The sequence below is a fragment of the Delphinapterus leucas genome, chromosome 19 (genome assembly GCF_059928025.1).
Source record: "Delphinapterus leucas isolate spDelLeu-1000000601 "Yukka" chromosome 19, BTC_Dleu_Yukka2, whole genome shotgun sequence".
Taxonomy (NCBI): domain Eukaryota; kingdom Metazoa; phylum Chordata; class Mammalia; order Artiodactyla; family Monodontidae; genus Delphinapterus; species Delphinapterus leucas.
In genome coordinates this window covers 24,801,939-24,829,252 of record NC_143147.1, presented here as the reverse complement: position 1 = coordinate 24,829,252, position 27,314 = coordinate 24,801,939, and the positions used below count along the sequence as shown (strand labels likewise).

At 43.6% G+C, this 27,314-nt stretch overlaps 1 protein-coding gene across 1 annotated transcript; it reads right to left on the bottom strand.

Moving 5' to 3' along the window:
• Positions 1-9,613: 9,613 nt before the first annotated feature.
• Positions 9,614-25,623, bottom strand: RNF135 (ring finger protein 135). Its single transcript, XM_089901757.1, is given in 9 exon segments — positions 9,614-10,388; positions 10,391-10,785; positions 10,787-10,881; positions 18,299-18,507; positions 18,510-18,588; positions 21,845-22,018; positions 22,238-22,265; positions 23,026-23,334; positions 25,619-25,623. Coding segments are annotated over 9 exon segments (1,353 nt in total). The 3' UTR covers positions 9,614-10,329.
• Between the last annotated feature and the right edge of the window lie 1,691 nt (positions 25,624-27,314).

Here is a 27,314-nt window from a genome sequence, read left to right as displayed (position 1 = left end):
CTGCTCAAGAGCCGGGACAGCGCCTGCTCCGCCTGCTCCGCCTCCTCCGGCTCCGCGAGTCGCGGCGGCGGCGGGGCGACGGGGCGCCGCGAGGGACAAGCGCTTTCGGAACGCGAACGCTCTCTGTCCCGGACCTACGCCCCCGCCGTCAGGTTCGCCGCAGAGCATCGAGCGGGAGTCTCGCCCGCTCTCCTCCGGGAACAGCGGCCAGGGATACGCTTTGGGCCGGGATTTGAGTGGCAGGGTCGCTAGTCTGACCCCATTTCTTTTACGAAATAGCGGCAGGAGAAGTTTTTCGTCCAAGGTCGTATAGCTAGACCTTGGCAGTGTGACTCAGGGCAAGAATATTCTTACCTGACTGACTATAAACTCCAGAAGAGCAGCGACCTGTCCACCTGGTTTTCAGAAGTATTCCCCACCTTATTGGACAAAGCCCTTAGAAAGCGCTTGATTGAGTAAAGGATGACTACCTCCCAGAATCGAGTCCTTTCCACTACCAAAGCCCACCACCCTATCTGCTTTTTATCTGTGATGCTTATAAAATACGATTCTAAATAATGAGATTAGTTTCTACACTATCTGTGTAAACAGATTCATTTCTTTGTAACCAAACCAAGTGATTTTCCTCTCTCTGTGTGGTTTACTTTAGGCAGGGTCTTCTGGTACATCTCTTTACATAGGTTTGCCCAGCGCAGTGCCGGACACATAGGTGGCACTGAATAATAACCTTGTACTAATTTTTCTAACATTGTCTTAATTTCCTCCTGACTCTCTCCATCCGGAGGAATTTGTTGCTATATCTCTCTATATATGCTTATATGTTTGAACAGTGCTTGGCAGACAGTGGGAGATAGATGGACAGATGGTTGGAGAGAGAGAGAGAATAAAGGAGGAAACGCTATCTGTGCATAATGTGCCTTTTTTCTATCTTAAGTATTACAAAATGAATTTTTTGTAAGGGAATAAAAGGCACGTGTGTATAATACCAATCCCCTGTTCTCCTAGGAGAAGCCTTGTGGTCTGGCGCAGCATTTAACAGCTGCTGACAAACTACATTAGTTTGAATCCAGAGCCCATCACCCGATAGTTCTTTGATCCTGAGTAAGTTCTTTTACTTCTCCAAGCCCGCCCCTTCTTCTGTAACATGGCAATAATGATAATAATACCTACCTTCTTAGGTGGTTGTGAAGAATATATAATACATGTCAAGCATTTGTCAGATGCACAGCACTTGCTCTACTGATCTCAGCTGTCATTACTGTTGTAGAGCTCACTGAAAAGTTGAAATCCACAGGTTTTGAAGCAAATTCATTGTTATGTTTATAACAGTATCTCACCATCTAAACTATATGATACCTGTGAGGAGTATAAGGGTGGAAGCCCTTCCAAAAAACACTCTCTCTGTGATATAAGGAGGAAGACAGGAAAGACACACTCCCTGCTCACTGGGAGATAATGAAGTCATATTCCAGGATGGAGGCAAATAAGATGAACTTCAGAAGGCTTGATGGCCTGATCTTTCAGCGGAAAGTATTCCTCAGAATTTTAGTATTACAAAATGTTTGCGTTGGAAAGACCCTTATAGAGCACCTATTCTAATCCCATTATTCTATAGGTAAGACAAGCAACGTCCAGAGAGATACCATAACTTGCCAAAAGGCATGACAGCTGAGACTGAGCCTGGGCTCTGCCATCCTGAGCATATGATGCTAGGCAAGTCACATGACCTCTCTGTGCCTCAGTTTCCTCTCAACCAAAGACTATCATCTTTTCCCAGCCTTCTACCTCACAGAGTAGTTTGGAGGATCCCATGAAACAATGTCTGTGAAAAAGGCTTTTTCTTTAAAAAAATAAATTGCACAAATATCAGCTCACAAAGGACGAAGACCCTTTACAGAGGAGCAAGTTCTCTAGGGCACAGCTCCCTCCGAGCAAGACTTTGTAGAGAATCTTGACCCTGGGAGCCCTGCATCAGCATCGCCAGTGGATGCCGGTGTTAATTCTGTGGACATCAGGAGCGTGAGAAGAGACAAGGCCTTCGTGACGTTGCACATGCATGCTGGGTAAAGGCTTTGCAGGGGGAATCTCTGGAAGGCAGAGGGCTAGGAAGAAGAGTTTATTTAGGGGGAACATTGCAAAGATAATACTTCAAACTCTTTTGTAGAAAAAACTTACTTAAAAATCCAGACCCAAGGGCTGCAGAAAGGAGTCACCCAGCAAGCACTTACAGCCAGCGATGACTAACAGTTTGGTACAAAAGAAGACCAAAACTAAAGTGGGAGTGGGGAGCCGGACAAGCCAGAGTGTGCCTCACAGGCAATGTATGAATAAGTTTCTTTTTACAGCCCCTTCCCATCTCCCAATCAGCTATACTTCTGAAGCTCTGGCCTCCTGTCTTGCCTTGAGCTCTATGCCCCTCTCTTACGTTAACAGACATCCATCAGGGGTCACTCTGAAGTTCTCTTGGAGACAGCATAGCTCAGTGATTAAAAGCAGTGACTCTGGGGCCTTCCCTGGTGGTCCAGTGAGTAAGACTCCACGCTCCCAATGCAGGGGGCCTGGGATCAATCCCTGGTTGGGGAGCTGGATCCCGCATGCCTGCCGCAACTAAGAGTCCACAATGCCTCAACTAAGACCCGGTGCAGCCTAAATAAATAAATTAATTAATTAAATAAAAGCAGGGACTCTGGAGTCTGCCTGCCTAAGTCTGAACCTCAGCTTTACCAATTACTAGCTGTGCATCACCAGGCAAATTTCTTAACCTCTCTAAGCCTCATCTGCCAAGTGGGAATAACACCTCATGGGATTGTTATGAAGATTAAACGAGTTAATATGATAGGAAAATGCTTTGAATAGTGCCTGGTACGTGGTCTGTAATATACAAACGTTGGATAAATAAAATAAACTGTGAGAGAAGTGACTTTTGTACATCTTTCTGAGCCAGATGATAGAGCCACACGATGACACACACCGCAGCAACACAGAAACCAGAGAATGGAGTTGTTGGCAGTGGAATTTACTGTTGGGATATTACAGATAGATGACTGTATGTATATTAAGTACATTGGATAAAGCCAAGAGGACAGATTAGTATCTAGAAAGCCCTGATGGAATTTCCCTCTAGAATGCTGGGAAGGAGCTCTACCTTCGCAAGACAAACTTCATGGCTTCTCAATTGTGAAGGGGACACTGGGGGTCTGAACAAAGTACCTTTGCCAGGATTTAAGAGGATCCATCTTTCACACCTATCAAAGAAGGAACTTGCAACACAGCCTCTCTCTGAGTCTCAGGACAGTGGAACACCCCAGGGCTGGTGGGCAGGACTGCTGGGGAGAAGATATAGTGTGTGTTAAATGACTGACATTGGGTGGAACAAGAGGCTTGTCTCTGACTGGTGAGTTAGACACAGTCCTGGGCAGGAGTCCAAATTAGATGGGTTGGCATTGGTCCCACTCTTCAGACCCATCTATCTTTGGTATCTCAAATTAAACCCAGAGTGGTATCCATCTTCACTCTGGTCTCCCATTCCTTCCAGGAAGACTTCCTCCTTTTCCTGCCGAGCCTGATCTAGTGGAGAAGAAAAGTCCAATGCTTTGGTACAGAGTAAATCTTTTTTTTTTTTTTGCGGTATGCGGGCCTCTCACTGTTGTGGCCTCTCCCGTTGCGGAGCACAGGCTCCGGACGCGCAGGCTCAGCGGCCATGGCTCACGGGCGCAGCCGCTCCGTGACATGTGGGATCTTCCCGGACTGGGGCACGAACCCGTGTCCCCTGCATCGGCAGGCGGACTCTCAACCACTGCGCCACCAGGGAAGCCCATAATGTAAATCTTTCTACCTCCTCTCTCCCCACCCCACCCCTAGCCAAAACCAGCCAGACTTGTGTGACTGTGTCCCACTCCTTCCAGTAATCTGCTCTCCCTGTCTGGCTGTGTTCACAGACAACCTCCCAGGCAACACAATGCCTTAACCCAGCAAAACTGAAAATATCCCCAGAAAGCCCCTAGGAAAATGACCATGATTTTAGCCTGAGTGGCCTTCCAGTACCTGCTTCTACAATTAGTGAGTCAGTTTTGATCTGATCAAAATTCATTGTGCACATGTTGCCACGTTAGACACAGTGACAGTGAAAGACTCCAGTCCTCTTGGTGGAAACCAGATCCACTCTGGGTAAACAGTTTTCAACTCTGGACAAGGGGGGTTGGGGGGACACTCCAGGCAAAGCAAACCGGAATTGCAAAAGTACATAGTGTGACACAAAGCAGGGAGGCTGGGGTGGAGGGTGTATGTCGGGGGATGACAGCAAATGGGGGCTAGAGGTAGGTAAGAGCAGAAACAGGAAGCAGAACTTCCTGTTGTAGGTGGGGAGCACTGGGGAGTTTTAAGCAGGGCAGTGACATGATCTGACTTCCATTTTGGAAAGTTCACATTAGCAGACTGAGAATGGATGGGAAGGGGGCTTCTGACTAGAGATAGAGGAGCTCGCATTAAAATGATCCGGGAGAGGGCTTCCCTGGTGGCACAGTGGTTAAGAATCCACCTGCCAATGCAGGGGACACGGGTTTGAGCCCTGGTCCGGGGAGATCCCACATGCTGCAGAGCAGGTGGGCCTGTGCACCACAACTACTGATCCTGCGCTTTAGAGCCACGACCCACAACTACTGAAGCCCACGCGCCCAGAGCCCGTGCTCCGCAACAAGAGAAGCCACCGCAATGAGAAGCCCGCGCACCGCAATGAAGAGTAGCCCCCACTCGCCGCAACTAGAGAAAGCCCATGCACAGCAATGAAGATCCAACTCAGACAAAAATAAATAAATTAAAATAACCTGGGAGAGATGTGATGGGAGTCTGAACCAGAGAGCAGATGCAGAGGGAAGGGGGGGGCAGATTTGAAATGATTTGAGAAAGCAGAATCGAGGGTCAGAACTTGGTGACTAATTGTACAGAAGGTGGTATCAGAAAAGCTCCTATGGTAACTCCAAGACATTGTGTCCTGGAGATTGTCACTGACCAAAGCCATAAGTTTTTCTCCCCCAGGGTGTATTTATTTTGAAGAATAAGGGTGAAACAATTTCCCTTCACACAGAAGGAAGACACAGTCTTCCATATTGCACCAGACCAATCTCTTAGAATCACGTTTCGCAAAGTGGTGGAATAAGAGGTGTAAAAGTTGTGCAGGGACGTCAGAAACAGTGACTCTTGTGGGCAGAAAGGTTTCCTTTTTCTATTTTCTTTCCATCCTGATTAAGTCAAGGTGAAATCCTCAGTAAATCTTAAATACCTGATAATCTTCTTTTGAGCCAGAGAGAGAAAGAAAGAGAGGGAGAGGGCAAGCCCACTTCAGGTTCAGAAACTTAGACAGACAACGGTACCAAGCTAGTCATTGTTTTGTTTTTCTTGAAACATACATTTAGGCTTATCCCTCTAATTAAGACACATGATTCTGGTTTTCATTTATATAAATATTTTAAAGTTTCCTTTTGAAATACATGTACCTAAAAGGGGAGATGTGAGTTGATTTAGGAAAAATATTAAGTAAAACGTGGTACACGAGACGGAAATTCCCTGCTGGTCCAGTGGTTAGGACTCCGCACTTCCACTGCAGGGGGCCCGGGTTCGATCCCTTGTCCGGGAACTAAGGTCCCACAAGCCAGGCTGCCTTGCCAAAAAAAAAAAAAAGTACAGGGGATATGCAGATGTAACAAGAATCATGGCACATGAAAGGCTGAAGCTTAAGAAACCCTGTCCTTAAAAAACCTATGGCTGTAAAAAGAAACGAAATTGAGCTATTTGTAATGAGGTGGATAGACCTAGAGTCTGTCATACAGAGTGAAGTAAGTCAGAAAGAAAAAGACAAATACCGTATGCTAACACATATATATGGAATTTAAGGGAAAAAAATGTCATGAAGAACCTAGGGGTAAGACAGGAATAAAGACACAGACCTACTGGAGAACGGACTTGAGGATATGGGGAGGGGGAAGGGTGAGCTGTGACAGGGCGAGAGAGAGGCATGGACATATATACACTAACAAACGTAAGGTAGATAGCTAGTGGGAAGCAGCCACATGGCACAGGGATATCGGCTAGGTGCTTTGTGACCGCCTGGAGGGGTGAGATAGGGAGGGTGGGAGGGAGGGAGACGCAAGAGGGAGAGATATGTATAACTGATTCACTTTGTTATAAAGCAGAAACTAACACACCATTGTAAAGCAATTATACCCCAATAAAGATGTTAAAAAAAAAACCCTATGGCTGGTTAGGAAGATAAATCCCAAATCAAAACAAATCTTCAGGGACTTCCCTGGTGGTCCAGTGGGTAGGACTCCACGTTCCCAATGCAGAGCTCCCAGGTTTGATCCCTCATGCATGCAGCAACTAAGAAGCCCGCATGCCACAGCTGAGACCCGGCACAGTTTAAATAAATAATAAATATAAATAAATAAATATATTTTAAAAATCTTCAGCATAACCTAAGTATGTATAATTAAAGAAGACTGCAGTTGTCTGGAAGGACCCAGTGATTAGGGTTTTGAGCAATTATGAATGAGGATGAATTTGGGGCTAAGGGCTCAGCAAGAGTAGGGGGTGATGGAGCTGAACATATACCAGGGAAGAGTCCCCTTTTCCTGTCAAAATCCCCAAGTGCCCCCTGGGGAAGGGACTTCTCCCTTGAACTGCGCAAGGCAGCCTGAGAGGTCTCCCCAGAGAGCAGCACTGTTTCATTTTGTGGTTTGTTTCTGCAATCAGCTAGGAAATAAAGTCTTCAAATTAAACTCTTCCGGAAAAAAAAAAAAAAGTACTTCAGGGAGAAGCAAGGGACAGATAGGTATAACTCTATTAGAGGTTGTTGTGAGCCTTAAGAAGGTGGTGGCTTCCTGCTTAGCAGGTGGTTCTTCCAGGAACCCAAAGCCCTAGACTCCAAAAATGGGTACAACCACTTAGATGTTTGAGAGAAACATCTCCAGATGGGGTGAGCGGCTGCCCCAGGAGCCCCTGATGGGACGTCTGGCTTGGTCCACGGTGGATGACTTCGTCCCACACACGGTGTAGACCCCAGTGAGAGGTACCTTCATCCACTGGCATTTCAGCTTCAGCTCTTCTCCTTGGGAGCATTTTCTGTTTTGTTTGAGTGAAGGGTGCTATTTTCCACAGTGTACTGGAAGGGATATGCTGACAGAAAACGTGAGACAAAAGCAAGGAAGCCAGAAACGATAACCTTTGTTCCCCATCTCTATGACTCTTGTGCTTTGGCTGCAGCTTGGGGAAATCATGTGGCCAGCCAATAAACCCCACGCGGACAGAGGCCCCATTATCCAAACCACCTGAAAGGATGGTACTTAATCAAAGGACCTAAGAAGCTAAAACCCTGGCCTCTAAATTCTTGGCACTTTCAAAAGGCAAACATCAAGGTGACTCTGGGTGAGAAGATAAAGGCTCCATAAGGTACAAAGTGAGAACAGAGGGCCTTTTAATGGTCACCTGGCACAGAGAGGCCCTGTCCCTGCTTAGGCAACTCAAGGCCACTACACTGAGAACTGCCACCAACAACAAGAAAAAAAGAGCACCTCGTGGCTTTAGAGCTGTGTCCTATCAAAGTGGATGCCCAGGTCCTGGTCTCAACTGGGACCTTATCAGAGGGTATTAAGGTTAAGAGACTTGACAGTGGGAACACTGGGCCAGCTCCCAGCTCTGCCACGCTCAGCTGACTGGCCCTGCACAAAGCCCTCAACCGGTCCAGGACCCCCACCCTTCCCTCGTATGTTAACAGAAAGATAAGAACACTCATCACGCAGGGTGGTCATGAGGCTCAGAGAGTAAATGAGTAGATCACAGGGGAAGACTTCTGCTTGCTCCTGTTTTTCGAGGATCCCTATGGAAATTAGATGTGAATCTACAGATGTTAGAGATCAAGGTGTGTGATATGAAAATATAGTTATGTCATTTTTGCTGTGGTTATAATCACCCTGGCATTCTTCCAGTGTCCTCATCTATTACATCAATTCTTTCAGCAACCCTTTGAGGAAGGTAAGGAAGGGCGAATAATAATTATTTCCATTTTACAGGGGAAAGAGAGGCAAAGAAGTGAAATGCACCGTCAAAGATTGTCTGGCTGGTTCGTGTGGCAAGGCTTTCTGCTCAACCCCATCCAACAGAGCTGGAGTTCCACCTCTCCAACAGGTGCTAATAGAGCCTGACAGCCTACAGATGAATCGTAAGGAGAAGAAAGGGAGGGGAAGGCTGTAGATCAGGAGACTTCAGAGACATATCAACTGTTGATAGGTATGAGGGTTCTTCCTGTGCGTGATGAAGATGTTCTAAAATTAGATTATGGTGATGGTTTCACAACTCTGTAAACATACTAAAACACATTGATTTGTACACTTTAAATAGGTGAATTTTATAGTATGTAAACTATATCTCAACAAAGCCGTTAAGAAAAAGATATATCAGGGTTTTTTAGGGTTTATGCTAGGGATGCATGTTTGGGCGCTAAAACTCTAAAGAAATGCAAGTAAGTGATTACTATAAAAGTCAGGATGCCTTTCAGGTGGACGGAGGGTTTTGTGATTGGAATGGGGCACATGAAAGAGCTTCGGGGGTGGGCAGCAAGGTTTTCTTTCTTTTTTTTTTTTTTTTTTTATAAATTTATTTATTTATTTATTTTTGGGCTGCATCGGGTCTTTGTTGCTGTGTGTGGGCTTTCTCTAGTTGCGGCGAGCGGGGGCTACTCTTTGTTGTGGTGCGCGGGCTTCTCATTGCGGTGGCTTCTCTTGTGGAGCACGGGCTCTAGGCATGCGGGCTTCAGTAGTTGTGGCACGTGGACTCAGTAGTTGTGGCTCACGGGCTCTAGAGCGCAGGCTCAGTAGTTGTGGCACACGGGCTTAGTTGCTCTGAGGCATGTGGGATCTTCCCAGACCGGGACTCGAACCTGTATTCCCTGCATTGGCAGGTGGATTCTCAACCACTGGGCAACCAGGGAAGCCCAAGGCTTTATTTCTTGACCTGAAAGGTAGTTACAAGTGTGTTTAATAATAATAATAATTATTATTATTCCTTACACTGCACATGTGTTTTGTGTAGTTTTCTCTGTCCATTCTGTTAATATAATAAAATGATTCTAAAAAATAGGGGAAATCAAGTATGAGATGATACCATGTGCCAGCCAGACTGTAAGGACCACCCCACCTCCTGGTATTCATGCCCTTGTGAACCCCACCCCCTTAAATGTGGGCGGGACCTGTGACTTGCTTCTAACCAATAGAATAAGGCAAAGGCGATGGCATACGTGTGATTATATGTCCCTGTGGTTACATTATATAAGATTTAATGTCCACCTTGCTAGGAAACTTGATCTCCCTTGTTGGCTTTGAAGAAGTAAGCAGCCATGTTGCAGAGGCCCACCGAGTAAGGAACTGAGGGGGGGTCCTCAGTCTGACAACTCACAAGGAACTGAATCCTGCCGACAACCACGTGAGCTTGGAAGCAGATCCTTCCCCAGTGGAGCCTCAGATGTCACCCGGCCCCAGTTCACACCCTGACTGCAGCTTGTGAGACTCCAAAACAGAGGCCTCAGCTAAGCTGTATCCTGACTCCTGGCCCACAGAAGCTGCGAGAGAATAAATATGTGTTGTTTGAAACCACCGAATGTGTGATAATAGTATTACACAGCAATTGATAGCATGCCCCTTGCGTGTGTGTAGGGGGGGTCCCCTAAAATCAATCTCATTTTCAGTGATGCACTAGAAGGACTCACAGAACTCAGCAAAGCTGTTATACTTACGGTTACAGGTGGTTACAGTGAAAGGAGTACAGGTTAAAACCAGCAACAGAAAAAGGCACATAGGGCAGGGGCCAAGAGAGCCCACTCACTCCTCTCTCAGTGGAGTTATGGGGACAATGTTTAATTCTCCCAGGATGATGTATAACAACGCCCACGGAATACTGCCAACCAGGGAAGCACATTCAAGTCTTGGTGCCCAAGGCTTTGACTGGCGGTCGGTCATGTAGGCAGACTCACTGCCCAAGTGGCTGACCTTAGTTTCCAGCCCTTCCAGAAATCAAGCTGATACTGTGTGGCCCAAGGCCCTCAGATAAATATACTCTTATCAGGCAGGATATTCCAAGGGCTTAGATACTATCTCCCACTCAAGAGCCTGTCCTTTCTTGTAACCGGACCGTGCAGGGTTTGAACAATGCAAGCCTGCTGGGTTAAACATTTACTTTGCATCCCTTAACTTTGGAAGCGGGATGTTAACTTAACTCAACTTGACTCCCTGCTTGAAGGCAGGGAGACCAGGAAATCAACATGTTTTAACACCCAGGGAATGTTTATATGTTTATTTGCCTCATAGTCAGAGAGCTTCCAGGGAATAAGCCATACAGCCAGAGGCAGGGTGCAGAGGAAAGGCAACAGAGACTGGGCACTCACAGAGGAGCTTCACCTGATCAGCCACAGAATAGAAGGCAAGCTTTCCCTCCTCAAGGTCCAGCCAGATGCCCACCACACTAGGTCTGTTTGAGCCAAGGACAGTTTTCTTGACCATGTCCCATGCAGAGAGCTGGCTAGTCCCTTTCCACTCTACACACCAGGAGTCCCTGGTCCTTCCCAGGATCTGGTCACGCCTCATCCCCTGGGAAGCCACCCCAACTGCCCAGTGGCTACATCGCTGAGTGTCCACTTCCCAGTACTGCTGCCCAGAAGAGAGAGCCTGGGAACATAAGGCCTGGCAGGAGGCAAACCTCTCATGACTCCAGGGATAGGGCTGTGGGCGGTGAGATACAGTGATCCTTGGACACCTCCAGGCTACAGGAGAGGCTCCCTAGGTCAAAGGTTGGATTGATGACCCCTGGGGAAAAAAACCAGAACAGGACTAGCCACCTCTGATGGTTCATGCTAAGAGGTCTTCAAATAGCAAAAAGCAGCTTTGTGTCTTTGAGTGTGAAAAAGTTTTACACATACTGGCATTAAAACTGGTGCATCAAGGGACTTTCCTGGTGGCAAAGTGGTTAAGAATCTGCCTGCCAATGCAGGGAACACAGGTTCAAGCCCTGGTCCGGGAAGATCCCACATCCTACGGAGAAACTAAGCCCGTGCGCCACAACTACTGAAGCCTGTGCGCCACAACTACTGAAGCCCGTGCGCCTAGAGCCCGTGCTCCGCAACGAGAGAAGCTACTGCAATGAGAAGCCCGTGCACTGCAACGAACAGTAGCCCTCGCTCGCCGCAACTAGAGAAAGCCCGCGTGTAGTAATGAATACCCAACACAGCCAAAATAAATAAAAAAAAAAAATATTGGTGCATCAACTTGCAGTAGGACCTTGTTATACATACCCCTGATGTTGTTCTAGTAACAATACCCTCCTTTCCCACCTTAATTTCTACTTACCCATTAGCCCTCTTTCAGGAAGCCTTCTGCGAAGCCCCCTGCCCCAGCAAAAGTCACGTCTTGGGGCTTCCCTGGTGGCGCAGTGGTTGCGAGTCCACCTGCCGATGCAGGGGATGCGGATTCGTGACCCGGTCCAGGAAGATCCCACATGCGGCGGAGCGGCTGGGCCTGTGAGCCATGGCCGCTGAGCCTGCGTGTCCGGAGCCTGTGCTCCACAACGGGAGAGACCACAACAGTGAGAGGCCCGCGTACCGCAAAAAAAAAAAAAAAAAAAAGTCACATCTTGCTTTTCCCCGAATACTTTACCTGATCTCTAATGATACTTACCATCTTCTACCTGTAGTACAGTGATTGATGACCATGGCTGTTTATATCTCTCCACTTACGATCTTCCTGATTAAGGATCATGTCATTCATTTTGTATATTTCATAATGTTTTCTTTTAAGGGAGCAAATAATTACTAATACACAGCATTCCTACTCTAGGCTCATACTTACACACATTCATTCATTCAGATATTGAATATAGTTGCCTGTGCTACACAGTAGAACCTTGTTGTTTATCCATTCTATATGCAACAGTTTGCATCGGCTAATCCCAAACTGTACTGAAGTTTAATTGTTACCTTAAAACTACTATGTGCTTGCAATGACCATAGTTAGGTAGAATAAGGGACAGTAAGGGAAATGTCAGAGTATGGACTGTGAAGGTGAAATTTTCCCCTATTTGTACCTTGAGGTGACAGCAGCATAAAGTGAATCCAAGAGTCAGACTGAGAAGAGACAAAAGGCCCTATCTAGGGTGTGGGCTGTGGACACTTAGGTCATGAGAGCAGGAGAGCTGCCCTTCAAGAAGCCATGCTCAGAATCTGCGTGGGGTACCACTCTTCTTTCTATTGAGCTGATAGGATTTTACTTATCGTTAATCACAGTTTTAAAAATGTTTGTAAGAACTGCTAGCTACTTCTTTTATTTTTTAGCTAACACAAGTTTTTCCCCTATTGATAGAGAAAATAATCTACACTTGACTGGTTGATTCTTAAAAATACTTAGAAAAAAGAAACGAAATTGAGTTATTCGTAGTGAGGTGGATGGACCTAGAGTCTGTCATACAGAGTGAAGTAAGTCAGAAAGAGAAAAACAAATACCGTATGCTAACACATATATATGGAATCTAAGGGAAAAAAAAAGTCATGAAGAACCTACGGGTAAGATGGGAATAAAGACACAGACCTACTAGAGAATGGACCTGAGGATATGGGGAGGGGGAAGGGTAAGCTGTGACAAAGTGAGAGAGTTGCATGGACATATATACACTACTAAACGTAAAATAGATGGCTGGTGGGAAGCAGCCACATAGCACAGGGATATCAGCTCGGTGGTTTGTGACCACCTAGAGGGGTGGGATAGGGAGGGTGGGAGGGAGGGAGACGCAAGAGGGAAGAGATATGGGAACATATGTATATGTATAACTGATTCACTTTGTGATAAAGCAGAAACTAACACACCATTGTAAAGCAATTATACCCCAATAAAGATGTTAAAAAAATACTTAGAAAAAAAGAAACATGATATACATTCATAAATATTGAGTAGCTATTAGACACTGGTAACTATTACAGAAATGAAGTATTTTGATATGTTAATCTCTCTGGGTATAAACTCAACTGCTTACCCACTGATTATGATAGGTTTCATAAAAGAACAAAAAATGATGGTTTATTAAACAATTGATTTGCCAGAAATATTTGTTATATAAACTTAATTGCTGAGAAATTTCTTTAAAACAGAATCTAAAGAATCTCATTTCTCTACTAAGAGAATAAGCTACAGGCTTTTTTTTTTTTTTTTTAGAGTAGCCAGGATCCCTTGGATCCCTTGGGAATTTAAAATAATAATTTCAAGAACAAACCATTCTAAGTAGAATTGTTCTGCATAAAATTACAGTTGACCCTTGAATAGCACAGGTCTGAACTGCGAAGGTCCACTTATCTTTTTCAATAAATATACAAAAATATATGTGGATCAAAAATATATGTGGATCAATAAATATACAAAAATATATGTGGATCAATAAATACACAAAAATATATGTGTAGAACGTCACATGCAAGACTTGTATTGAAGTGGATAGCCTTTCCTTACATAAGCATAAGGTGAGTGACATTTAATATAAAATTAGTAGTGTGTTAGTTTTCCTTCTCTCCAGTTTTCTTTCTCTCCCTCTCTAACAGCCTATCATCATAGGTAACTGGTTTTTGTTTAAAAAATAACAATGTTTCTAATACTGTGTTATGAATATGACTGTAATATTGTATGCCATAAAAATTTTATAATGATTAATTCATTAGCGTATAGGCTAGGCTACCACAAAGCAAGCATACTGTTGCTTCTTTGTTATCAATGCATGAATAGTTACACCTGTAAATAAATGTGAATTTCTTTTTTGCATTACCTTTTCATTTTTGATGTCTAGTGTTAGTAATATGTATAACATCCTCAGTGCTTTTTATCATATAAGACAATGTGTATGTACTGACAGACAGACGATTCATCTCATAAACAGATGATGTAAACTTACAGTATAGATAGCTACAGTAGAGTACTGTAAATGTATTTTCTCTTCTTTATGCTTTTCTTAATAAAATTTTTTTTCTGGCTTACTTTATTGTAAGAATACAGTATATAATACATAAAACATACAAAATATGTGTTAATCAACTGTTTATGTTATCTGTAAGGCTTCCAGTCAGCAGTAGGCTATTGGTAGTTAAGTTTTGGGGCAGTCAAAAGTTATAGTGAAGACTTCCCTGGTGGCACAGTGGTTAAGAATCTGCCTGCCAATGCAGGGGACACGGGTTCGAGCCCTGGTCCGGGAAGATCTCACATGCCACAGAGCAACTAAGCCCGTGCGCCACAACTACTGAGCCTGCGCTCTAGAGCCCGCGAGCCACAACTACTGAAGCGTGCGCACCTAGAGCCCGAGCTCCGCAACAAGAGAAGCCACCGCAATGAGATGTCCACGCACCACAACGAAGAGTAGCCCCTGCTCGACGCAACTAGAGAAAGCCCACGTGCAGCAACGAAGACCCAACGCAGCCAAAGATTAATTAATTAAAAATATAAATAAATAAAATAAAATAGGACTCCTGTTTACAAAAAAAGAAAAAAGTTATAGTCAGATTTTTGGCTGTATAGGCGTTTGGTGCCCCTAACCCCCATGTTGTTCAAGGGTCAGCTGTATTCCCCAGTAATTAAATTTGTATTACAAATAATCACCCCTGCTGGGTAAGCTGCACCAAAATACTTATCAAAACTTTAGTGTGCATGAAAATCCCCTGCAAAGTTGTCAAAAATGCAAATCCTTGGGGCTGGCCATGGGCCTTGGATTCTGCTTTTTTTTTTAAGGGTGGAAAGATTTTTAATTAATATTATGAAGTTATAATAAAGATATCAAAGCCACAAAAAGAACATATAAGGAAAAAAAAAAAACATAGGCCAACAAACCTGGAGATTATCTGCATTCTTATTAGTGTTACAGAGAGTCCCGGGTTATACTCAAGAAACACTGTGCCCTTTAGGCTGCGTGATTTCTGTGGCAGCTCATGGTGTGTTTACATAGGGTCAAAGGAAATCATTGTGATGAGGCAGTCAAATTGTTTAGCAGCTGTTAGAGTGCTGACTTGAAGAATAACTAATCTATTGTCTTAAAAACAATCTTGTGAGAACTTCAGGAAATGATGTTTCAGGAAATAGGGATATATTCAGATCTTATGTCTTAAAACTGTCCTGGACTGGTCCAAATAATCAAAATCAAAATAATCAAAATAATCAACGTTGTACTTGCTAAGGCATACTTGAATTTTCTAAGTTAAATTTTAAAAATACTTAATATGTATACTTAATTCCTCAAAAAATTAAAAATAGAATTACCATATGATCCAGTAATTCCACTTGTAGGCATATATACAAAAGAATTGAAAGCAAGGTCTCAAAGAGATGTTCATACACCCATGTTCACGGCAGCATTATTCACAGTAGCCAATGGGTGGAAGCAACCCAAATGTCCATCGATAGATGGATGGATGGACGGGTAAACAAAATGTGGTATATATATGTGTATAATACAATGGAATATTATTCAGCCCTTAAAAGGATGGAAATTCTGACACAGTCAACAATATGGATGAAACTTGGATCCAACAATATGGATGCTAAGTGAAATAAGTCAGTCACAAAAAGATAAACACTTCACGATTCCACTTATATACGCTATTTGGAGTAATCAAACTCATAGAAACAGACAGTGGAATGGTGGTTGCTAGGGGCTGGGGAAGGAGGGTATGGGGAGTGACTGTTTAATGGGTATAGAGTTTCAGTGTTGCAAGATGAAAACGTTCTGGAACTTGGTTGCACACAATATGAATATACTTAACACTATTCAACTGTAAACTTAAAAATGGTTAAGATGGTGCATTTGTTATATGTATTTTACCACAATTAAAAATTAAAATTAAAAATGCACACTTAAATAATCATAGAAAGTCATAATTTTTTCCAAAGATATCATGTTTCTCCAGTTAAATAAGGAGAAACATTTCAACCAGAGCAACAGCATTAAATATTATAAATGTTCTAAAACATTTACATTATTATTTAAAAATTCACTAGGACACATGGTAGGATAAATTTCAAATGGGTGAAAGATTTATATGTGAAACCAAAGATTTAATATAAAAATGTACACACACACACACACACACACACACACACACACACACACACACACCACTTGAGGTGGTGAAGTTTTCTAACTAAAATTTAAAATCTAGAAGCCACAAAAGAAAACACTGATAAAATGTACTACTTGAAAATATAAAAATGTCTATATGACATTCTAAAACCCACACTAAACAGAATCAAAAGATAAATGACAGGGCTTCCCTGGTGGCGCAGTGGTTGGGAGTCCGCCTGCCGGGAGTCCGCCTGCCGATGCAGGGGACGCGGGTTCGTGCCCCGGTCCGGGAGGATCCCGCGTGCCGCGGAGCGGCTGGGCCCGTGGGTCGCTGAGCCTGCGCGTGCGGAGCCTGTGCTCCGCATCGGGAGAGGCCACGGCAGTGAGAGGCCCGCGTACCGCAAAAAAAAAAAAAAAAAAAAAAAGATAAATGACAAATTGGGGAACAAAATCTGCAATTCACGTCACAGACAAAAGGCTAATCTCCCTAATTTATGACGAGTTCCTAAAAATCAAATTTTTAAAGGACCAACAACACAAGATATAAACAGACAATTCATGGAGAAATGCAAATTAAAAGTACAGTACACAAATATATCACTTTTTTTAAACCCATTGGATTGGCAAAAAAAATACAAAAGTTTGACAGCACATTGTGTTGGCAGGCTTGGGGGATAAACATTTCTTCTGTAAGAGTGTCAACTGATATAACCCAACTGGAGAGCAGTTTGTCAATGTTATCAAAATTGCAAAATTTACTCTATGACCCAGCAATCCTTACTGGTAATTTAACCTACAATTATATCTGCACTCATATAAAATGATGTATATACAGTAATTGACTTCAGCATTGTTTGCAATTATAAATACTTGGGAATAATCATGCATCCATCAGTAAAGGGTTGAGTAAATAAATGTTGGCATATCCATAAATTGGAATATTATGCAGCTTTAAAGAGAAAATGCTTGAGGTACTGATTTGTAAAGGTATCAAGATATATTAAGGAAAAAAAGAAAAGCAAAATGCAGAACAGTGTATACAGTATGCTAACTTTTGTGTAAAAAAAAAAGATTGGGGGAGATAAGAATATAAACTTGTGTTTGCTTGTACTTACAAAAGTCAATTCTGCATGGACACTTAAGAAAACTAGTAAAGGTGGTTAACTGGGGGAATAAGAGGAATTGGACCAGAGTAGGAACACAACACTTTTGTTGTGTCTTTTTATATTTTTTGACTTTTGAATTAAAAATTTTAAATTTAATCCTCAAGTTCAAAGCTCGAGTTTAGATTTTAAATTAGGAACCCATCCTAAATTTAGGAGCACACAGGAGCTAAGAGGTCACTTTATTTCTCAGATCGTTTTTGGAACAATTAATAAACTGTACTCTAACTGGTTTCCTTAAGAAACTTTTCCCAAGGAATCATGCTTCTCCACTTAAATAAGAAACTTTTTAACAGAGCAAGATGATTTAAATATCTAAAAGCTCTAAGAGATACGTCTCTAAAGCATACAAGGCCTGCCGTGGCCGAGTCAGGAGGCAGAGGCAAGGGAGACCAGAGCACTTGTCTAAGGGGCAGGTGTGAATTGTTTTTCAATCCTGAGCCACTGAACAACAGCGAACCTAAAAGTCAGGACAGAAAGGTTGTTTTCTACATTGTTACCCTTTATTATTAAACACACTGGCCAGAGATTACAGTTGAGTAGAATTTTTTTTTTTTTTGCGGTACGCGGGCCTCTCACTGTTGTGGCCTCTCCGGCTGCGGAGCACAGGCTCCGGACGCGCAGGCTCAGCGGCCATGGCTCACGGGCCCAGCCGCTCCGCGGTATGTGGGATCTTCCCGGACCGGGGCACGAACCCGTGTCCCCTGCATTGGCAGGCAGACTCTCAACCACTGCGCCACCAGGGAAGCCCAGTTGAGTAGAATTTATGAAGAACTATATACAAAGTTGCATGCTTCATTAATAAGGACATTTACTAGTGAAAAATAAAAAGCGCCTATTTCTGAATCTCCTCAGGTAGATAACACAGATGCACGGTGAGCAAGCAAAATCAGGTCTAGGTTCTGGATTTATAGGTCTTAGAAAATGAGTTTCTATCTATGAAGGGCCTGTGATACATCACACCTCCAGTCAGGTCCAAAAACACATCCAGTCACAAAAATAGCTCAGCCCACTCCTTCCTCATTCACACCACAGGGATAACACAGCTGGGCTCTCAGATCCTGTCCCCAAAAAACAAAGCCACGGAACGCTGCCCCAACTTCCATAATTAAACCTCCTTTACCAAATAAAATCAACTCACCCTTAGTTTGTTCTTCAAGGGCCTCTTTCCACATGAAGTTTTCTTGTAATTTTTCTTGGATCTCTTCTAGGTCATGGAGATGTCTCTCATTTTCCCCTCAGGTGTGTTGGAAGTCACTAGTTTTGGAGAAGCCAAGGAAAGGTCCACCCCATCTGACAAAGCCTACTGATGAATCATTTTTAAAAAAAAAAAAGAAGAAGGAGGAGAATAATAATAATAGGAAGAAGAAGACAGAAAGGAAGGAAGGAAGGAAAAAAGGAAATCTCTTAAGGAATGCATCAAATATATCCCAGTTCGGGGCTTCCCTGGTGGCGCAGTGGTTGAGAGTCCGCCTGCCGATGCAGGGGACACGGGTTCGTGCCCCGGTCCAGAAAGATCCCACATGCCACGGAGCGGCTAGGCCCGTGAGCCATGGCCACTGAGCCTGCGCGTCCGGAGCCTGTGCTCCGCAACGGGAGAGGCCACAGCAGTGAGAGGCCTGCGTACAGCAAAAAAATATATATAAATAAATAAATATATATATATTCCAGTTCTACCAACCATCTATAATTTTCTACTTACCTCCTAACGGGTTTTTCAAAACATAGTTAGGTCCTCAAAGTATGCGCCTTGAAAACAATCTGGAATGATACATAGTATGGCAAAAATATTAGAGAATGGCGATTTCTTGGTGATGGGGTTATGGATGATTTTCATTTGTTTTTTCAACTGCAATATATTTTCTAGTATTTTGTACAACAGATATGGAGTTCTTAGCTCATACCCCCAAAAAGTTTGAAAATTTTAGGCCCATCTTATAGGGGCTTTACAAAATAAATAATACAGATAGTCACTAAGATAAGCTACAGAGGCTGAAATAATCTTCCCCAGACTGCTATCATAACTCTTCCTAAGGGCCAAGACAAACATGTTGCCTGCATACAGGCCCTGCTCTCTGGGGCCTCTAACACACACTCCCTGATTTACTTTAACTTCAGGTCCTGTTATTCCCCAACACAGCCTCTCATCTGCTCACCACCTTCCCACCTTCAGCACCTGACTTTCCTTCCCAACTTTGCAAAATCCATTTCCCATTCTTTTTGCCAATCATAACAGGGGTAGGTACCACCTGCTGAATATTTTCCACTGCTCACCTCTAATTTGCCTAACAACTTTCCAAGATAGGTTTATTATCCCCATTTTACAAAAGAGGGAGTTCATGGAGGTTAACTATATTGTCATAGCTAATTTGATTGTCCCATATTTTCACATTCCTCAAGCACTTTTTTAAGCAAGATCTTTAAAAAATAAATCTCCACATTAAACCAATGAGGTGCAGGCCATGGATCATTTTTGTTTGTTTTACAGATAGAAATCTGAGACTCAGAAAGATGAAATGACTTGTCCAAGGTCATAATACTAGTGAATGGCAATGTCAGGAATTATGGACAGACTCTCAGACCTTCTACCCCAACACACTGCATCCCTGAGGACCCATTTATTCACTCACTCAAATACACTGGGAGTTTGTTGAGCGCTTACTATGTGCCAAGCACTGTGTTAGGCTTGGGGATACAAGAGTGAACAAAGGAACAAAAGCCATTAAGGTCACTGCCCTCATAGAGCTTAGAGTCCAGTGTAAGGGAAGAGGGATGAAAGACATTAATAAATTATGGTGCCAATCATTATCAAGTCACAACTGTAACAACTGCTACAAATGAAAGGTACATGGAATCATACATAAGAGCCTCTAATAAGGGGATTTGACTTGTTCAAGGAAATCAGTGAAGGCTTCTCCAAGGAAGTGATAATCTAGCTGAGGTCTGAAGGATGAGCAGGCACTACCTACATGACAGAGTAAAAGACGAACATTCCATGGTGTGGGCCCTGTGATGGGAAGAAGTGTGACACTCTGGAGGGAACAGATCAGAGCAATTAAAAGACTTTGGTAGAAATCCAGGCAAGAAATAGTCATAGGATGGGATTAGAGTCGCCTTTAAGGAGCTGAAGAATAGTAAATAGGGGGCTTCCCTGGTGGCACAGCAGATAAGAATCCGCCTGCCAACGCAGGGGACACATGTTCGAGCCCTGGTCCAGGAAGATCCGACATGTCGCATGTGCGACACAACTACTGAGCCTGCCCTGTAGAGCCTGCCCTGTAGAGCCCGCGAGCCACAACTACTGAAGCCCATGAGCCACAACTACTGAAGCCCGTGTGCCACAACTACTGAAGCCTGCACACCTAGAGCCCATGCTCCGCAACAAGAGAAGCCACCACAATGAGAAGGCGGCGCACCGCAACGAAGAGTAGCCCCCACTCTCAGCAGCTAGAGAAAACCCGCGTGCAGCAGCGAAGACCCAATGCAGCCAAAAATTAAATAAATAAATAAATATTTTTTTTAAAAAAAAGAATAGTAAATAGATTCAAGAGCTGTCTAGGCAGATGATGGAAGAGGTGACATGATTCCCAGGTTTCTGGCTTGTGCACTTGGAAGGGCTACAGGGTCAGTTGCTGAGACGGGGTATTCCAGAGGAGAAGCAGTGCAAGACGGATTAAGTGCGATGTGTCTTTGAGATGCTAAGAGAAGACGAGAAGGAAGACACCAGGCCAGAACTCAGAGAAGGGTCCAGGCTGAAGCTATATTTGTGCACAGAGGTGGTAGTTAAAGCCACAGGAATGCAGAGGACCCTGTAGGGGGAACAGACAGTGACCTACAACTCAGCCTTGAAGAATCCCAGCATTTCACTGCTTAGCAGTGGAGAGTAAACCTGCAAAACAGACTGAAAAGGAGCAGCTGGAGAGAAATGCAGAAAGGCTGGAAGACTCGTGTCCCAGAGCTAAGGGAAAAGAAAGCTTCAAGAATGAAGTTGTGAAAAGAAGCAGACTCACAGATATAGAAAATAAATTAGTGGTTACCAGTGGGTAGAGGGGAGGGAGGGGCAATATAGAGATAGGGCAGTGGGAGGAACAAACTGTTGGGTGTAAGATAGGCTACAAGGATATATTGTACATACAGGAAATATAACCAGTATTTTCTAATAACTGTAAATGGACCGTAACCTTTCAAAATTATACAAAAATTTTTAAAAATTAAAAAAAAAAAAAGAATGAAGTTGTGGTTGATTGTGTCAAAGGCTGCTGAAAGGCCAATGAGGATAAGAGCTAGAACGTCTACAGGATTTGCGTAGAGGTCACGGGTGATCTTAGAGCTAGGTGGAGTGATAAGGATAGAACCTAGCCCACTTGAAGCCTTCTTACCTCACCTCAAGCATTCCAAACTCCCGATCATCCATGTTTGGTAGTGAAGAGCATGGTAAAAGACTGGGACTTAGCGCATCCTTCAACTGCAAACCGATTCAGGTTGCTCCCTAGCTGTCCCAGGGAGCTGTCCCTAGCGCCACCCCCTGGCACATCCTTTCTTCTCCCAGATGAGCCTACCACAGCCAGGATGCTCATTTCATTGTCTGGTTCAGATTCTGGGAGATGTCTCTGACTCTGAAGGCTCCTGACAGTATCTATAAGCCGTTCCACCAGCTCTGCGAGCCCCCAGCCAAGCGGAGTTAAACTTGCAGGTATCTGGGGCAAAAGACTGTGGTGGAAACAGACAATAACCTAAGTCCCAGAAGCAAATAGACCAGGAGCAAATAGACCTAAGTCCCAGGAGCAAAAGTTGGGGAAAATTGGAATCCTACTTTGTTAATGGGAATGCAAAGTATTGTTGTTGCTGTGGAATGCAGTTTGGCTGTTCCTCAATAAGTTAAACACAGAATTACCATATGATCCAACAATTCTACTCCTACCCAAAATAACTGAAAATAGGAACTCGGATACTTGTACATCAATGTTCACTGCAACATTACTTGCAATAACCCAAAGGTGGAAACAATCCAAATGTCCATCGATGTTTGAATGGATTCAAAAATAAAAAAGCGGTATAATCATACAAGGGAATTATTATTCAGCCACAAAAAGGAATGAAGTTCGGATACATGCTATGACATGAATGAATCTTGAGAACATTATAGCAAGTGAAAGAAGCCAAAGCCAGAAACAAAGTGACAAATATTGTATGATTCCACTTCTATGAAATATCTAGAGTAGGCAAAGTCACAGAGACAGAAAGTAGAATAGAGGTTACCAGGGGCTGGAGGGCAGGGGAGGGAGAAATTATTGCTTCATGGGTACAAAGCTTGTTTGTGGTGATGAAAAAGTTTTGGAACTAGGTAGTGGTGATGGTTGCACAGCACTGTAAATATAATGCCACTGAATTGTACATTTTAAAATGGTTAAATGGCAAATTTTATGTTATATAATGTAAACATATTTTAGCACAATTAAAAATTGTCAGAGAGACAGAGAGGGTGCAGAAAGACTGGAAATAAGTGGAAAAAGGCCAGGGTGGATAGCGCCTAGGTTGATAGGATTTCTGATTTTGATTTTTTTTTTCTGCTTCTTCATATTTTTCTGAACTTTCCAAAGAACTTTCCAAAGTTCAGACTGAGAAAAGTAACGTGAAAATACAATCAGGAGGAGAGGAAGAGCCGTGGGGATAACGGGATGCAGTCGGCGCGCGCGGGCAGATGGAGGTCAGAGGGCAGTCTCTGGTCCCGCCTTCCTACCGGCAGCTGCGCGGTGCGGTGCGGCGCGGGGGTCCGGGCGCTGGGTTCGGGCCCTCCAGCTCGCGCGCCTTCCGACTGTACTTGTCCTCCAGGTCCTGCAGCATCGTGTTCTTCCGCTCGGCGCCCTCGCGGCAGGTGGGGCAGGACCCGTGGCGCCCTGCGCCCCACAGACCCATCAGGCAGTTGTGACAGAAGCTGTGGCCGCAGGAGAGCGTGGCGGGCCGGGCCAGCAGCTCGTGACAGATGATGCAGCCCAGGTCGTCCTCGGCCAGTCACATGGGGACGGCCGGACAGGCGTCCAGGCCCGCCCTGGTCCCCAGACCGCCGCCGCTCCGCCCACCCCCGGGGTTGGCGCGCGGAAGTCAGGGCTACGCCGGGGGCTGCCAGCCCTGCGGCTACGTCTCCTCCTGCTCCTCCCTCGCTCTCCCTGCCCCCTCCTCCTTCGCTGCAGCTTGGGTCCACCCTTGTTTCCTTTTTTCCAGTCCTTTTGCAAGCTGATTTATGCGCTGGGAAATGCGCTCGCCCCAGGCCGTTAGAAACCCGCTGATGTCCCAAAGATTTTCTTTAGCTTGATGTCCCCCACTCCCATCAAAGTGCAACCCTGGGACTTCCCTGGCGGTCCAGTGGTTGGGACCCCCGCTAACACTGCAGGGGGTGCGGGTTCGACCGCTGGTCGGGGAACTAAGATCCCACATGCCCCCCGGTGTGGCCAAAAGATATAGATAGATAGATGATAGATAGATAGATATAGATAGATAGATAGGTAGATAATAAATAGGTAGACAGATAATAGATTAGATAGATAATAGATTAGATAGATAATAGGTAAGTAGATAGATAATAGATTAGATAGGTTAGATAGATAATAGATTAGATAGATAGATAGGTAGATTAAATAGATAGATAATAGGTAGGTAGATAGATAATAGATTAGATAGGTAGATACTAGATTAGATAGATAATAGATAGATAGGTAAAGATAGATCGATAGATAATAGAAAATAGATAGATTAGATAGATAGGTAGGTAGATTAGATAGGTAGATAATAGATTAGATAGATAGGTAGATAGATAATAGATTAGATAGATTCGATAGATAATAGATAGGTAAAGATAGATCGATAGATAATAGATAGATAGATAATGGATAGATAGGTAGATGGATTAGATAGATAATAGATTAGATAGAGCGATAGATGATAGATAGATGGATAAATTAGATCGGATAGATAGATAGGTAGATAGATAATAGATAAATAGGTAGATAGGTAGATAGATAATAGATTAGATAGATAGATAATAGATAGGTAGATAGATTAAATAGAAGGGGCTTCCCTGGTGGCGCAGTGGTTGAGAGTCCGCCTGCCGATGCAGGGGACACGGGTTCGTGCCCTGGTCCGGGAAGATCCCACATGCCGCGGAGCGGCTGGGCCCGTGAGCCATGGCCGCTGAGCCTGCGCGTCCGGAGCCTGTGCTCCGCAACAGTAGAGGCCACAACAGTGAGAGGCCCGCGTACCACAAAAAAAAAAAAAAGATTAGATAGATAATAGATAAGATAGATTAGATTAAATAGATAGATTAGATAGATAGATAGCTACCCCAACAACTCTTGGGAGGAGGAAAAGGAGTGGATTCGATTTAAGAACTCTTTTCTGAGAATGCGCCCACTAGGTGTCAGCCAACCACTCCAACAAGTAGTGAGGGGTTGAAGAATACTCGGTGCAGAGAGCTGTGAAACTCTTTAAAAATACCGATGTTGTTCGGCCTCCACTCCCAGAGAGTCTGATTTCATTGTCTGGGGTGGAGCCCCAGCGGGGTATTTTTAAAAACCTCCCCCAGATGATTCTAATGTGCAGCCAAAGTTGAGTGACCCCTAGACTTTTAAAATCGCTATTACAATGCAGAAGTGAGCCACTGTTTCCTTACTGCTCTCTGCTGACTGAAAGCACATTACCCGATAGACTTCAGGACAAAAATACTAAAGTTTGTTTTCTTTTTTTCTTATAATTTAATTTTTAAAAATTTTTATTCATTTATTTGTTTATATATTGGCTGCGTTGGGTCTTCATTGCTGCGCCTGGGCTTTCTCTAGTTGCAGTGAGCAGGGGCTGCTCTGGGCTTCTCATTGCAAGTGGCTTTTCTTGTGGAACACAGGGCTCTAGGTGCGCAGGCTTCAGTAGTTGTGGCACGTGGGCTCAATAGTTGTGGCTCTCGGGCTCTAGAGTGCCAGCTTAGTAGTTGTGGCACTCGGGCTTAGTTGCTCCATGGCATGTGGGATCTTCCTGGACCAGGGCTTGAACCTGTGTCCCCTGCATTGGCAGGCAGATTCTTAACCACTGTGCCACCAGGAAAGTCCCAAAGTGTGTTTTCTTCAGGTAACAGGCCTGGCTCTGGTGGGGCTTGCTCTCTTCCTCCTCTCTTATTCCAGTCCCAAGTGCATTACAAGTAGAAAATGTAAGAGCTGGAAGAGCAAAGTCCCCAAGAGACAAAGGAACTTACAGGCTTACACAGCAATAACTGAATGGCAGAGAACAGGGCCTGTATCTCCGTGATCTGTTGAAATGAACTAAAAATGTCTTATATTTTATTTTACCCCATATTGCCTGGTGTCAAAGTAGGTACCAGATAATACAAATTTGTGTCTATTTCCAATACTGGAAATGACCAGAAGTAGTCCTTAGCGCTGCTCATCCAAGTTTCCAGCTCTTTCCCCGTCTAGGCACTTGGTAGGATTGGCACTTCTCTGACACTCTTGAAACACATAGAAGTAATACTTCAACTTCACATCAGCTTAAAAAGCTAGTAAGTCGTTGCATCTTTTTCTGCCAGCTGCCCTAACTATAGAGATGAAATCGTAATTTGGTGGCCCCTGCCGGCCCACACTAGGACATGCAGTAAAGGAGAGAAATAAACCTGAGATATGTTTAAGTTACTGAGATTTAGTGGGTGCTTGTTGCTGCAGCATAACCTAGCCTATCCTGACTGATAGATTACCTGGATTTTGTTCCAGAGACTTCTCATTTGAAGTAAACTCATAGCTTCTCAGCGCCTGTCTTTTCTGGAAAAGAAGCACAATTCCAGGCACATTTGCTTAAATCTTCCATCTTAACAAATAAAATTTCCTTTGATATAAGCCTCCTTCTAGCCACCCCTCCTTCTCTTCTCCATTACACCCCAAATTTCTTGAAAGAGTAGATTAACCAGTGGTCTTCAAACTTTTTTTTTCTTGGACACCTCCTAAAAGTTTTATGCAAAAACATGCAGTGGTTACAAGAAAGGAGGGAGGGGTAGGAGGGGTCAGCCCTAGCTGGAAAAATACATGAACAATTTCTTCCTTTACATCAGAAATTTTATCATTCTTTCATCTTGAACTTGTATTTCCATTCCACTTTCCTCACAGAACTCTGTTCTAAGGAGTATATTTTATGACGAAAGTCTTTTATAACTTTGTGATCACTTTCGTCACCTTGTTATAATTTTCTGCAACAAAAATATGTATATATATTGAATTTTCAACCTTTTTTACTTCTTTAGCCCTGCTTCCCCCGACCAGGGGTCGAACCCTCAGGGAGTCTTAACCACTGGAACTCCAGGGAAGTCCCTCTTGTTTACTTCCTGTGACCAAAAGGCTCTTGTTAACTTTTTCTCCTGGATTGAATTATCATTGCAATTATTACTATCAATCAAAACAAAAAATATTGTAAATTTATATAAATAATTGTTAAACAAAAAGTAAATTTTTATTGGAATTAAAGCTCTTAATGAGATGGACGGTCCATCTTCTTTTAAAAACACATTTCTCTGTGGATGAACATTACTTGCCCACTGCAGCTTTATTGAGATATAACTGACATTTAACACTGTGTATGATTCGATGATTTGATATATGTGTATTTTGCAAAATGCTTACCACAATAAGGTTAGTTAACACCTCCATCATGTCCCATAATTACTTTTGTTTTTTACAGTAAGAACACTTAAGAGTTACTTCCTTAGCAACTTGCAAGTATACAATACAGTATTGTTAACTATAGTCACCATGTTTTACATTAGCTCCCCAGAATTTATTCATTATATAACTGGAAGTTTTTACCCTTTGACTAACATCTCCCCATATCCCCTACCCCCAGCCCATGGCTACCACCATTCTACCCTCTATTTCTATGAGCTCAACTTTTTTAGATTCCACACTTCAGTGAGATCATACAGTATTGGTCTTTCCCTGTCTGACTTACTTCCCTTAGCGTAATGCCCTCAAGCTCCATCCATGTTGTCACAAAAGGTAGGAT